This window comes from Triticum dicoccoides, chromosome 2B (genome assembly GCF_002162155.2).
Source record: "Triticum dicoccoides isolate Atlit2015 ecotype Zavitan chromosome 2B, WEW_v2.0, whole genome shotgun sequence".
Classification (NCBI taxonomy): Eukaryota; Viridiplantae; Streptophyta; class Magnoliopsida; order Poales; family Poaceae; genus Triticum; species Triticum dicoccoides.
In genome coordinates this window covers 774,742,382-774,756,434 of record NC_041383.1, presented here as the reverse complement: position 1 = coordinate 774,756,434, position 14,053 = coordinate 774,742,382, and the positions used below count along the sequence as shown (strand labels likewise).

Genomic DNA, 14,053 nt, shown 5'->3' with positions numbered 1-14,053 from the left:
ATTTTTAAAACACATGATTTTTTTTTCATAAAAACATTTACATTTTATAACATATAAATTTTATTATTAATAAATTAATTGTTAAGTTTTATATAGAAAAACAAGTTTGGTTAGGGGGATATGGAAAACAAGCTATACAATTTAATCCCATGCACTCCATATATGGGCTAGACTCGATCCACCGAAGCCCATTCTGCCCCTCTGCCAGCTTCCTCTCTCCAATTCTGTCCTTTCCGCAGTCTCTCCACTCGCACAGACGGCCGGACAACGGCGCAACGCGCCTCCACCACACTCTCCATCCTTGCCCACTCGCCGGCGGCGGTCGGCAGGCATGAGCTTCCCGACGGCGACCAACTGTCTGGTCGTTCCCGGGAAAATCACTTCCCGACGGCAGCCCTCTTCAAGCCAGTTTGTGCTTCAGGCCCAACCTCCGGATGCATCTTCAGGTTCAGACGTTAACTGAATCTGCGTCGATTCCACCACACGTTCCTGTCCGGACGCAGTGATCCATCACTGCCAAACACGGTATGTTAGCATATTTTATCTCCAATGTGGTGTGAACAAGCTGTGAAGTGCTAGCATTGCTCAAAGGTTTTCTCTGTGGAGTTGACTGTAAAATTATTAGTATTTCTTAATCAAATTATAGGCTAAACCAATAAATTAGTGAAAGAGCTAGTACCAGCCCTATTTATTGGGGAAGGTGCTATATGTTTACTTATAAATAATGCTATTCAATGTACAAATCATTGGTCGTTGGAGATGAATTGCATCGAAAGTACGGTCCGCTAAAGCGATGGTTCCATGATGCTTGAGCTATTAAACAAACATGTTCACAGCAACACATATGTAAGTCTGTAACTAGTAAGCATTATTGGTTTGAACTGTTCAAAGACCATCATGTGTTTTAGTGTACTGAAGAACCTGTCAATGCTAGCGTTGCTCAAAGGTTCTCTCTGCGGAGTTGACTGTATAATTATTATTTCTTGATTGGACCATAGGCTAAACCAATGAATTAGTGAAAGAGCTAGTACCTCGAAGTTCCTGCCAGCTTTGCTTATTGTGGAAGGTGTTATATATATGCTAACGTGATGAAGAATGCTATTCAAATGCAGAAGCGGATGATGTTAAGAATACAAAATAGCGATGCACCGTCCTCACTACTCATGCACCCAACCAAAGGCATGTTCTAGTACCAGTGAATATTTGACTTCTCAAGACAAGCGTATAATTGGGCCGCTGCCCTTTCGGATGGTCCAAGCACCAAATTAGGCCAACCGTCAGTGGCATCCAAAATAAGAAAGATGTTTAGGGGCGTAGAACTTTGCGTGTTGAAGAGAAAGATCTGCTTGTTATTTGATGTATAATTATACTACGTAAGAATCTTATTTAGGTAGTGGCGAAAACTCAAAGGTACCCAATTGTAGCTGTGGATTCCCTCTTGTCTATATATAATAGACTACAACAAGTCAGGCATTTGACCTTTAACCGCCAATCAGTTAATACAACTACCTTCAGAAGCGAGCTGCAGCGACATATATGCGCAGCTCATGTAGCTAACAGTGTACCTTGTTCAATTAGCTCAAACCCGAGAACAAGAAACATCAAGCCATCATGTGGTTGAAAAACCAGCCACACATTCACAGCCTCCTGGGCATCCTTGTTCTCTTCATCCTTGTTTCCACAGCATCTGCTGCAAACCGTGGGTCTGACATTCTCGACAAGGGCCGCAACATCACCGACGGTGACACCCTTGTTTCGGCTGATGGGTCATTCACCCTGGGCTTCTTCCCTTCCGGGGTGCTTGCCAAGAGATACCTCGGTATATGGTTCTCCGTGTCCGAGGACGCCATCTGTTGGGTAGCCAACAGAGACCGTCCTCTCACTGACGCTCGTGGGGCGCTGGTGATTAGTGACACGGGAAGCCTTTTCTTGCTCGATAGCTTCGGCCAGGTTGTGTGGTCTTCAAACACGACAGGCGCTGCCTCCACGATGCTGCAACTGCATAATTCAGGCAACCTTGTCCTGAGCGATGGGAGTGCCAATGGTGCTGCCATATGGCAGTCATTTGACCACCCATCAAACACCTTGCTTCCCAGCATGAAGATTGGCAAGAACCTATGGACCAGGGAAGAGTGGTACCTTACGTCGTGGGCTTCGGCCAATGACCCTGCCACAGGGAAGTTTCGCTACATTACTGACGGAGAAGGTGTGCCACAAAACATACTCTTGGATGGTGACAAAATGATCTACCGGTCAGGACCATGGAATGGCCTACGGTTCAGCGGTGTCACGGAGATGACCTCGTATTCTGACAAGTTTGCTTACCAGTTGACAAGCAGCTCAAGTGAGGTAACCTACAGCTATGTTTCCAAGGCTGAAGCCTCCTTCTCGCGTCTACTTCTGACTGATGATGGAGTATACCAACGCCTGGTATGGGACCCAACCAGCCGGTTGTGGAAGATCTTCTTCCAAGCGCCGAGGGACATCTGCGACCACTATGGCAGGTGTGGGGCATTTGGTCTGTGCAACGCCAATGCTCCATCAACGTCGTTCTGCAGCTGTGTACAGGGGTTCAGCCCGACATCTCCAGTGCAGTGGAAGATGAGGGACACCTCCAACGGTTGCCGCCGAAAGATGGTACTGGACTGTGGCAATGGAATGTCCAGTACCACGGACGGTTTCGTGGTGATAGACGGAGTGAAGCTTCCCAACACGCACAATGTATCGGTGGATGCTAGCATCACGTTGGAGGAGTGCAGGGCGAGGTGCCTGGCCAACTGCTCTTGTCTGGCGTATGCGCCGTTGGATCTCAAAGGAGGAGGCGCTGGAACTGGCTGCATCATCTGGACAGAGGACCTCATGGATCTCCGGTATGTAGATGGAGGGCAAATCCTTTATCTCAGATCCACCAAGTCAGAATTAGGTATGTTATATTGTTTCACTTTCTAGATCATTAGCAATGTATAGTTTGCATTTTAAGATTTTTGGTGATGCTAATTTACTGTTGTTCCTGAGATGCACACCTCATGGATGCCCCTCCTTACCCATTTCCAACATCTACCATTTTAGCTTCCCAATAGGAAAGTTTAGAGTTTAGGATTTCAACCAAACAAAGCTATACAACTGCAGTCGTAGATATGTCAACATTCAATTAATCAAGGAATGTGATGGCATAGATGGCTACTGGCTAGTTCAAAGAGCATACTGTACCGACCAATGTAGCATCACAACGCCTACCAGGATTTGAGTCCTAAGCTTAGAACCAAGGCCATGCAACCAGTTAGAAAATATGTTAGGATCACTGCAAGGAAGGTACCAGTTAGATGGCACCAACATCTAATACTGTGTTTCTAGTTTTTTTTAGAAGATTTATGCCTTTGCGCAAATACCAAAGGAAAGTTTAACATTTAAGCTAATTTAAGTTTCAAAATTTTATTGTTCATAATAGATGGGCCATCTGTATCCATGTTCCCAACCGGTATCGTTATCGGTGTATCCGTAGCCTTGATCATCATTCTGGTTCTCCTTGCCTTCTGGGTTATTATCACCAGGAGACGACATCGCGTGCAAAGGGTATTAGGTAAGTTCTTAATTATATTAAATTATTAATCGCATTTGTATTTCTTCTTTTACTATTCCGAATGAGAGAAGTAGACTCACAAGCCTAACTATTTTCCAGTACACAATGGTCTGAGGGTGACAGGGGGTTCTGATAGCCATTCTCCGAATCCCGCTTCGCCCATGACGTCCGTCCCTACAATTGATCTCCATACTATAATAGAGGCTACAGGAAGTTTCTCCGATGCAAATAAAGTTGTTGAAGAAGGATTTAGTGTTGTCTACAAGGTGTTGATTTTTTTTCTTATCCATATGAACTGACATTTTTCCCACGTTGACTACACAATACACAAGGAGATAATAGAATCAGACAATCCAATGGCACCCTTCAGTAATTAATTGCATGCTGCAAATATCTGCTGGATCTACACTGTAACATATTACTGTATAATCAACAGGGGCAACTACCTGGTGGTACAATGGTTGCTGTAAAGAGGCTCAAACAGTCTCTTCTTACTGATAAAGGCAGGCAGCATTTCTCAAGGGAAGTGGAAGTGATGTCAACGCTCACCCATGTCAATCTTGCTAAGCTCCTCTACTATTGCCGGGAAGGAGATGAGTGGATACTAGTCTACGAGTGGATGGAGAAAAAAAGTTTGAATCTTTACATATTTGGTACTCGTTGCAATGCATGCCATGTTAATCTATCATTATATGTACCCACAACTATTCCTATCTGTTTTTGGCCTCACACACCCATTTGGAAATGCAGGAGAAGAAGGACTCCGTTCCTCACTGAGTTGGGCGCAAAGACGGGAAATAATTCGAGGTGTGGCCATAGGTGTTGAATTTCTTCACGGCAGAGGATTCATTCACAGGGATCTAAAACCTGCGAACATACTTGTCAGTGATACGTGGGTTCCAAAGATAGCAGACTTTGCCACCGCAAAGCTATTTATTGACGAGCAGACAGATTTGACATTAGTACAGACACGGTATGATTAAAATTTCCAACCCATCTAATGTTTTCATATTCATGGTAGACTACCAGGACAAACCTCAATTAACTCCATGTTTTGTGTTAAATGCAGGGGATATGTGGCTCCAGAGTATATAGGGGAAGGGGCCCTGACGTACAAGTGTGATTTATATAGCTTCGGAGTCGTTTTGCTGGAGATAGTCAGTGGCCAAAGGAGAACAAGCAATGCAACGTTCCTTCCTGATGTAAGTCTGCTCAGCACAAAACATACTCCTCCCTGGTGCATCCTCTAGTTTCTCCCCAATGAAAATGGGCCACTAGCTGAGCTTTTTATTCTTTCTTTCTTACAGGCCTGGGAATTGTGGAATCAATGTAAGAGCGGGGAGCTTCTTGATGTGGCGGTGGGTGGTGAACCTGAAGGTGAAGTCTTGTCGGGGCTACTCAGATGCATCCAGATTGGCCTTCTCTGCGTGCAGTATTTGCCAGAGCATAGACCTTCAATGTCTGAAGTTGTGGCAATGCTAAACAACAGCTCACAGCTCCCCAGGCCACTGAAACCCACACCAAACAGCAGACCAGGACCGGGCGCACAGCCAGGACCGAGCCGGACCTTCTTACTGTGGCTATTTTGCTCATGTGGACGTGACCCCACGAGCCCAGGCATGGAAGCTACGGTGTAGTGCTTCGGTCTATCAGGGTGAGGCAGAGGCAGTGGCGGTGCAAGAGGAAATAAGCCTAAAACTTACTGCCGGTCTGGATCTGGAACTTGCGGCATGAATTTGATGTTTATTGGTGTACTTTAACACCAGATATCGCCATTGTTTTCCTGTCTGGATTTGTGCTTTTTCAAAGTACGACGGGATTGTTGGAACTTACTGCCAGCCTTGGAAGTCGATGTTTTATTCTTGTATATATACTTAAGCACAGTGTATCGCCTTTGTTTTCATTTTCATATTTGTGCTTGTTCAAATATTACTTGGCAGTATTGATTGAACTTTTCTTATGAGAATGATATAATATTTGGGGGTTGTTTTGTATGTCACTTCCATACCTCCATGAGCAGGCTAAACACTGCAAAGTGAACTGTTATGCAGTCTAGTGCATAGCAATCAGGACAGTACGTAGATCTTGTGTGTGCAAGTAACATGATGCAGTACGTTATTGGTTTATAATTTTCATAGATTTCCCCCCAAGATAAAAACAAAAATTAGCTGAGAAAAAAATGGGAAAGAAGAAACAGGAGTAGTAAACTGAGAGATGGAAAAAAAAGCACAAGGCACACTATGTCAGTGTGGACAGCTAGCTGCAGACATGCGCATTGTGGAGGCGCGCATGTAATGTCCAACGCATCATTTAACCATTTCAATTTGTAATAGCTAACCACATCTGCCACGTGGTTGATACCCTGGCCCGGAGAGCTGTTAATAAACTAGCCAAAGTCAATCTAGCTAAGCGGTGTGGTACTAATAACGAAAATACTACGCACCGCGGCTCGAGCCGGAAACTACGCCTCCGCAGTTGGGCCACATCACTGTTGTCTTTCGAGCGTCCAGCTTAGCTTTCCGCACTGAGCCAGGCCAGGCCCAGCAGCGGGATAGCAAGAAGAAAACAGAGACACTGCGCTATTTTTGAGGATATGGGCTGGAATCGGTCTACCGAAGCCCATCATGCCGCTCAGCCTGCTTCTTCCCCGACTCCGTCCTCTCCGAGAGCAACTGGTTAACGAGCGCTGCTCCGGGAGCCTCAACGATCAGTGCCACTTGGCGTGCTCTCAGCCATTTGCCACGTGTCGCGCTTTGGGCTTTCTATGGATTTTTTTCGCACGCGTTTTCGGCTTTTTAAATGTTTTTTTCGGCTTTTTTCAACGTTTTGGTTTTCCACCGGTCTTCCTTAGCTTTTCGATAAAAAAAATTTAAAATTTTTTTGCGTGAAAAACGCGTTTTCTGTTTTTTTTTCTTTCACGAGAGTCATGGTTTTGCTTACGTGAGAGGCACGGGTGTGCTTTCGTGAGAGTCAAGGCCGTGCCTCTCAGAAACTGAAAAAAATGCATTTTATGTTTTTTTCTCTTTCGTGAGAGTCACGGTTTTGCTTTCGCAAGATGCACGGTTGTGCTTTAGCGAGAGTCACGGCCGTGCCTCTCCGAAACGAAAAAGACGTGTTTTCTGTTTTTTCGCGAGAGTCACGCCCGTGCTTTAGCGAGAGTCACGGCCGTGCCTCTCGGAAATGAAAAAAAACATGTTTTCTGTTTTTTTTGCGAGAGTCATGGTTTTGTGTCCGCGAGAGGCACGGTTGTGCTTTCGCGAGAGTCACGGTCATGCCTCCTCGGTAACGGAAAAAGAACATGTTTTCTCTTTTCTTCCTTCCGCGAGAGGCACGGTTGTGATTTTTTGAGGGGCGTGCCTCTTTCGGAAAGGAAAAAACCTGTGCTCCCGGTCAGTTTTTTCGTTCGGTTTTTTCACGAAAAAAACCTTCATCAAAACCTATCAACATCGGATCTAGTTTTGAAGATCTCGATGCGAGGAATCTAACAATGAAAGCGGTTCGAGATTTGGACGCGCAATTTGAGAGATAAAACATTTTGAATAAACGGATCTACGAAAAAAGGTAAAACGCTCAGGTTACGACAAGTGGCGCACAACATGTGCGCCACTTGTCGCAACCTGGGGAGTTGGGAGTGATCTTTGCAACGAGTATTCCTCAATTAGTGATTTTGGTCTTCTCCGCTCGCACGCACGCACACACGGCCAACCCCACAGGAACGACACACCCCGTCACTGTCCACTCGCAGGCGGCGGTCAGCAGACGTGAACGTACAAGTGTGATGTATATAGCTTCGGAGTTGTCCTGCTAGAGATAGTCACCTGCAAAAGGAGAACAAGCATGCCAACGTTCCTTCTTCATGCAAGTCTGCTCATGATAAAACGTACTCTTCCTTATGCGTCCTCTAGTTTCTTCCCACTGAAATGGGTGCAAAACTGCAAACTAACAATGAACGGGTAATCTTTGTTCAGTTTGCTACACAAGCCTAACACACGTTTCAAACATAGCCATATCAAACAAAGATGAGCGGTACTCCATTAACCGAGCATATTTTTGCAGGCCTGGGAACTATGGAATCGTCGCGATATTGAGGAGCTTCTTGATGAAGAAGTGGGCGAACCTGGTGAGCTCTTGTCAGTACTAGCCAGGTGCATCCAGATTGGCCTTCTCTGCGTGCAGAATTTGCACCAATCACCTGAGGAGGACAGGCCTGCCATGTCTGAAGTTGTGGCAATGCTAACCAGCACTGACTCACAGCTCCATTTACCAAGTAAACCGATTGCTAACAGGGCACCTGGCCTGAGCGTACAGCTAATCTCAGATGACACCCCCGGGCCGAGCACCATCTCTCGCTCGGCACATCCTGCGGCAAATGCAGTGTATGATTCGTGATCATTTCGGGCTGGGTCCTTCCGGTTTGAGTGCCTCACCATTCCTTACGGCTTCATTGGGACGGTGCAAGCGAAATAAGCCTTAAATTTACTACCAGGCGGGTACTTGCGTTCTGAAGTTGATGTTTTATTTGTGTACTTTATTGAAAAAGGCTTTCGCCCCATTTTATACTGGACATCGCCTTTCTTTTCCTGTCTGAATATGTGCTTGTCCAAACTATGACAGAATTTTTGGAACTTTCTTATGTGAACACTGTAAAGTGAATTTTTATGCAGGCCACTAGGCCATGCACCATTCAGAGCTGAGTCCAGTTCAAAGGATGGGAACAGCTTGCGCTCTGAACTGGTGCATAACCATTTAGTATAGTCAGAGCATCTCTAGCAGACCCCTTAAATCGCGAAACTGAAAACCTTCGCGGAAAACGCATTTTAAGGGTTGGTTTGGGTTGCGGCCGAGTAGACCCCTTAAACATAGATTGTAAAATCAAATATTCTCGTATATTCTTCCTCACGTCTTCTTCTTCATCTCGCCCATCCACGACCACCTAGCTCACTTCCACGAACCCGACGGACAGCGCACAAAGCGACTAAATACGGTGCCGCCGGTGTCCAGCACGGCTCGCACGAAGCGTCCCAGCGTCACCGTCGCCGTCGCTGCTTGAATCGGTCCAAAAGCTGGCTAGCGCCGGCATCGAATCGACCCAGAGCTAGCTAGCTGGCTGGCTAATCGATCGACCCAGGAGCTAGCTAGCTAGCTCCCGTCGCCGTGGCCAAATCGATCTACAAGCTAGAGCTAGCTTCCCTCGCCGTAGCTGTCAAATACGGAGCCGCTGGTGTCACGAAGCCGCCGCATCTCGTTCACCGAGCCTCCGAACCGGATCAGCCATGGCCTCAGGCACACGCTCGAACCTTTTGTAGTGCAGAATTTTATTGGAGTAGGGAGAAATCGATGGCTGGAGACGGATGGTACGTATGGCGGCGCGTGGGGATAGGCGGCGGAAGGATCCGGTTCGTGGCATGTATACTGTCCTCGGACATGTAGAACTAACGGTTGGAGGCTAGTGGCGTGTAAAACGTTTACAGTTCCGTGAACTTCTACAGGTCTATTCTGGACACAAATTGATCTGAAACTGTAAATTTACTGGAATTTTTACAGGTTTGACGTTCTTAAGGGGTCTGTTAGAGATGCTCTCAGGAGAGTGAATCTTGCGTCGGGAAGTAACCATTAGCATTTCAGCATTGCTGTTGGTGTATAATTTTCATCGGCCCGCCCCAGAAAAAAAAAGATTGAATTGGGAAAGAAAAAGAAGAAGAAATAAAAAATGGACGCACGCCATGTCGGTGTGGAAAGCTAGCAGCAACCATGTGGCGAACCAACTTGTGGTTGGATGGTTAAAGGGACTATGGTATCCCCAGCCCACTAGGGTTCTAATCCTGGTGATCGCATTTATTCTTGGATTTATTTCAGGATTTACGGCAATGCACATTTAGTGGGAGGAGACGTTCCCGTCGACGACAGGGTACCTATGGTAACTTCGTAAATTTCAAGATGATATGACGGCTCAGTCTTTCGAAGGTACTCATAGGGATAGGGTATGCGTGTGTGCGTTCATAGAGGTGAGCGTATGCGCGTATATATGAGTGTTTGCGTCTGTACTGTGTTAAAAAAATCATGAAAAAACAAAGAAAAACGATAAAACACACAATAAAAAAGACCAGATGATTAAAGAAAACCCGTGAAGAAACAGAGAAAACAGACAGAAAAAAAGACAAAAAAAAAAACAGAAGAAACCAGTACATCAACCACCACGAGCGAGCATCTCGATCGCAAACAGCTAAAGAAGAAAACAGAGGTAAAATAGGCCGGCTCAGTACGTAGTGCGGCGAAAATGCCTCAGACGAGACTGAAGTAACACTCGCTCTAAGGCATGGAGAGAGGTCGCTACAGGCTAGGACACCTGAAAGAGATCAGAGTTGCGAATATCAGGTGATACCAGTCCTTAGATGATTTCATGATACCAACATGTAAAATTCAAATTTAAACATGTCAATTTTTTTAAAAGAATCATGGATGTTCACAACACATATGTCGACAACCCCTAAAAAATTCAGATCGAATTTCGAAATACACAAGGAGAAAGAAAAAAGACAAATCCATCATGAATAGTATCAAAAGAAGACAAAAGCTAGAATGCCACTATTCACATATGAATTTGTCTTTTTTGTTTCTCCTTGTGTATTTCGAATTTTGATCTGAATTTTTTAGGGGTTGTCAACATATGTGTTGTGAACATTCATTATAATTTCAGAATTTTTTGACATGTTTAAATTTGAGTTTGTAAGTTGGTATCATGGTATCATGTGGTATCACCTGATACTTCCGGAGGCGTGTTCCGGAGGCTTGTTAGTTGTGGCCAACTCCGGAGGCGTGTAGCCCCGGTGGCACAGAGGTAGTGCTGTTTTTGTGATTAGTACCATACCGCTTAACTGGATTAAGTTCGGCTAATTTATAAACCGCACGCCAGGAACGGTTAGCAACCACGCGGCAGGTGTGGTCAGCTATTAGAAATTGAATTGGTTAAATGATCCGTTGGAGATTATTACATGCACGGCTCCACATGCCTGCATGGTTGCAGCTAGCTTTCCCCACCGACATGGTGTGTTTGCATTTTTATTTTTCTTGGCCTTTTTGTTTCTCAATTCAATATTCTTTCTTTCTTTCTTTCTTTCTTTCGGGGAATCGATGAAAATTATACACCAATGCTGCAATCCATCATGTTACTTGCCCACACTACTCTCCTCACAGTACCAATTTTTTTTTATAGAAACTCCTGGCCGTGATTTATTAACTCAGGATGTTTTTAGGGATACAAATGATATCTGGTCTGTCCAGAAGCCACAAATGGCGCTCAAAATCTAAGTTAGTAGCTGCTTTTGCCGGACTATGAGCTTCTACATTCAAACTTCTACTTTCATACACAAAATCTACTGAACTCACACTCTTCATCTTCTCCTTTATTTCATGAATGATTGCTACCGACGTTCCAAGCTGCCCCAGCAATCAGTTGCTATGACAACATTGTTGCACAATAGGTCCATCGCCAAGGACAAAGCTTCACTGCTCGCCTTTACTTCAAGAATATCTGGTGATATCAAATCACAAACTACAGTCACCGAAGCACCAAGGACAAGCCCGGTTTCTGCATAAAGCTGCACAAGTTCCTCTATCTCCATGACGTCCAATGGCTGCGTCTATATGGATCTTCACAGCACCGACCGATGGTGGGATCCATCTAGCCGGCTGACTGGCTGAGCAGGAGTAGCCCTCAATGTTTTCTTCCAAGGAATCAAAGCGAGATCATCTAAGTAGTTCTTGAAAAATATGAACGTTTACAGAGGGACTGAACTTGGTCCTCGTGTACGAACTTCCTCCGTGGCCACCATATCGACCATAGTATCATCAGGGTTTTTTTACAAAGCTGCTTTCATCCGTAGACTGAATTTCCATGAGCCATAGCTTCCCATCATTCAACCTGCAGGCGATCAAGTGTTCCACAAGTTCTTCGTCAACAAGAGAGCAGAGGCACTTTGCCATTGTACATTCCATAAGCGCATGTTTCCAAGTGTCCTGACCGTGCCAATTGTGCACCCATCCTGTGAACTGGACTCAGCTCTGAATGCTGTGCCCGTCTAGCATAGTGGCCTGCGTAACAATTCACTTTGCGCTGTTCAGTCTGCTCTTGTTTCCAAAATATGGAGGCAACCTTGGATACAAGGTATGAAAGTGACATACAAAACATTGATTTCCCGGTCTGGCAGTAAGTTCCAACAATCTCGTCCTACTTTGAACAGGCACGAATTCAGCCAGGAAAGCAAGAGGTGATATCCAGTGTTAATTATCACACCACATTCAAATTGGTGTGCCAATTATCATTCTCATAACACAAGTTCCAACAAATATGTCATAGTTTGGACAACCACAAATTCACATAGGAAAATGAAGGCGATATCCAGTGTTAAAGTACAAACATCAAACATCAAATTCATACCGCAAGTCACAGATTGGTACAGTAGTAAATTTTAGGCTTATGTTGCTTGCATTGTCGCGATGAAGCCGCAAGGAAGGATGAGGCACTCAAACTGAAAAGATCCAGCACCAAATGATCACGGATCATACGATGTGATTGCTGCAGGAGAAGAGATTGGTGAGAGGGCCCAGCTTGGCCCGGGGGTTAATCGTACACTGGGGCCAGCTCCACTGTTGGCTGTGGGTCTACTTGGCATACGGAGCTGTGAGTGTGAGTCGGTGCCGGCTAGCATTCCCACAACTTCAGACATGGCAGGCCTGCCCTCCTCGGGCGATTGCTGCACACAAAGAAGGCCAATCTGGATGCACCTGGCTAGTGCTGACAAGAGCTCACCAGGTTCGCCCACTTCTTGATCAAGAAGCTCCTCAATATCATGTCGATTCCACAATTCCCAGGCCTGCAAAAATATGCTTAGTTACACGCACGGAGTAGCGCTCATCTTTGTTTGATATGTGGCTATGTTTGGAACGTGTGTTGGGGTTGTGTAGCAAGCTGAACAAAGATTACTGGTTCATTGCTAGTTTGCACCCGTTTCAGTGGGAAGAGACAAGGAGTACTTTTTATCATGAGTAGCCTTACATGAAGAAGGAACGTTGGCGTGCTTGTTCTCCTTCTGCCAGTGAAACGGATCCGAAGCTATATACATCACACTTGTACGTCAGGACGACTCCGAAGCTATATACATCACACTTGTACGTCAGGGTCAGCTCTGCTCCTGCATACTCTGGAGCCACATATCCTTTCATTTAAGACAAAACATTGAATCAATTTCCTGTCATATTAGTTTAAGTTGAATATGAAACATTGGATGAGATGGAAATTTCAATCGTACGGTGTCAATACTACTGTCGGATCTGTCTGGTCAGCAATTAACAGCTTGGCAGTGGCGAAGTCTGCTATCTTCGGGTTCCACGAATCATCCAGAAGTATATTGCCAGGTTTAAGATCCCTGTGAATGACTTGCTTGCTGTGAAGGAATTCAACACCTACTGCAACCCCACGAACTATTTCCAGTCTTTGCACCCAATTTGGTGAAGAGCGGGGCATGTTTTGTTCTCCTGCGTTTTCAAATACGTGCTTGAGGCCAAATACAGATATGAATACCTGTGGATTACATTTGTAGATATAATGATAGATTGACACGGCAGGCATTGCAGTGAGTACCAAATATGTAGCGATTTGAACTTTTTTTCTCCATCCACTCGTAGACTAGTATGCATTCATCTTCTTCCTGGTCCTGGCAATAGTAGAGAAGCTCCGCAAGGTTGATATGCCTGAGTGTCGACATCACTTCCACTTCCCTTAAGAATTCTCCCCTGCCTTTATCAGTAAGACGAGCGCGTTTCAGCCTCTTTACATCAACAGCAACATCAACGGCACAGTCTGTACCATCGCGTGATTAAGCATATACTCCCTCCGTTTCTAAATGTAAATCTTTGTAGAGATTTCACTATGAACCGCATACGAATGTATAAAGATGCATTTTAAGTTTGGATTCATTCATTTTGCTCCGTATGTTGTCCACCTAGTGAAATCTCTACAAAACTTATATTTAGGAACGGAGGGAGTACATGGAGTATACAATCATGTACAACTGCAGGGTGCCATTCAAATAGCGGATTGTATTATCTCCTTTAATACTCTGTAGCCAATCTGTGACAAATGTACAAGAATAGTTATTACCTTATATATAGACGTTGCTAAATCCTCCTTTGCCATGATGTTTCGGTCGGAAAAATCTCCTGTAGCCTCTTTTATAGTAAGAAGACTATAAGTGCACGTACAGACCTCATGGGCAAAGCAAATTCTGGGCGTACATATATATGAAATATTTTCTGAAAAATCTGAAACTTTATTAAAAAATGCGAACAATTTTCAAATGCCTAATAGTTTTGCAATTTGTGAACGAAATTTGAGAAATTTTATTTTGAAAGTGAACAAAATTGCGAAACACAAACAACTTTTGAAACATGAACAATTTTAAAATTTGTCGTTTT

The 14,053-nt window shown here is 44.7% G+C and overlaps 2 protein-coding genes across 2 annotated transcripts in view; one reads left to right on the top strand and one right to left on the bottom strand.

Moving 5' to 3' along the window:
* Window positions 1-1,611: 1,611 nt before the first annotated feature.
* On the top strand, window positions 1,612-5,277 carry LOC119368733 (receptor-like serine/threonine-protein kinase SD1-8). The gene is made up of 7 exons (XM_037633906.1): window positions 1,612-2,923; window positions 3,449-3,580; window positions 3,680-3,846; window positions 4,017-4,233; window positions 4,331-4,553; window positions 4,650-4,782; window positions 4,888-5,277. The coding sequence occupies exons 1-7, from the start codon at window positions 1,612-1,614 to the stop codon at window positions 5,215-5,217; spliced, it is 2,514 nt and encodes an 837-aa protein (XP_037489803.1). The 3' UTR covers window positions 5,218-5,277.
* A 6,855-nt stretch (window positions 5,278-12,132) lies between these two features.
* Window positions 12,133-14,053, bottom strand: part of LOC119361370 (G-type lectin S-receptor-like serine/threonine-protein kinase At1g11410) — a 5,813-nt gene continuing 3,892 nt past the window's right edge. The window contains exons 2-6 of the mRNA XM_037626612.1: window positions 13,639-13,709; window positions 13,221-13,407; window positions 12,889-13,114; window positions 12,701-12,797; window positions 12,133-12,453 (exon numbers count right to left, since the gene is read on the bottom strand). Of these exons, the coding sequence (XP_037482509.1) occupies window positions 12,133-12,453; window positions 12,701-12,797; window positions 12,889-13,114; window positions 13,221-13,407; window positions 13,639-13,709 (902 nt within the window). The remainder of the gene's footprint in view (window positions 12,454-12,700; window positions 12,798-12,888; window positions 13,115-13,220; window positions 13,408-13,638; window positions 13,710-14,053) is intronic.

Excerpts from the sequence above, each read along its gene's own strand:
- LOC119368733 (XM_037633906.1), top strand. The coding sequence starts at position 1,612 with ATGTGGTTGAAAAACCAGCCACACATTCACAGCCTCCTGGGCATCCTT. Across the intron at positions 4,234-4,330 it reads TTTGAATCTTTACATATTTG|GAGAAGAAGGACTCCGTTCC; the intron begins GTACTCGTTGCA and ends TTGGAAATGCAG. Across the intron at positions 4,554-4,649 it reads TTGACATTAGTACAGACACG|GGGATATGTGGCTCCAGAGT; the intron begins GTATGATTAAAA and ends TGTTAAATGCAG.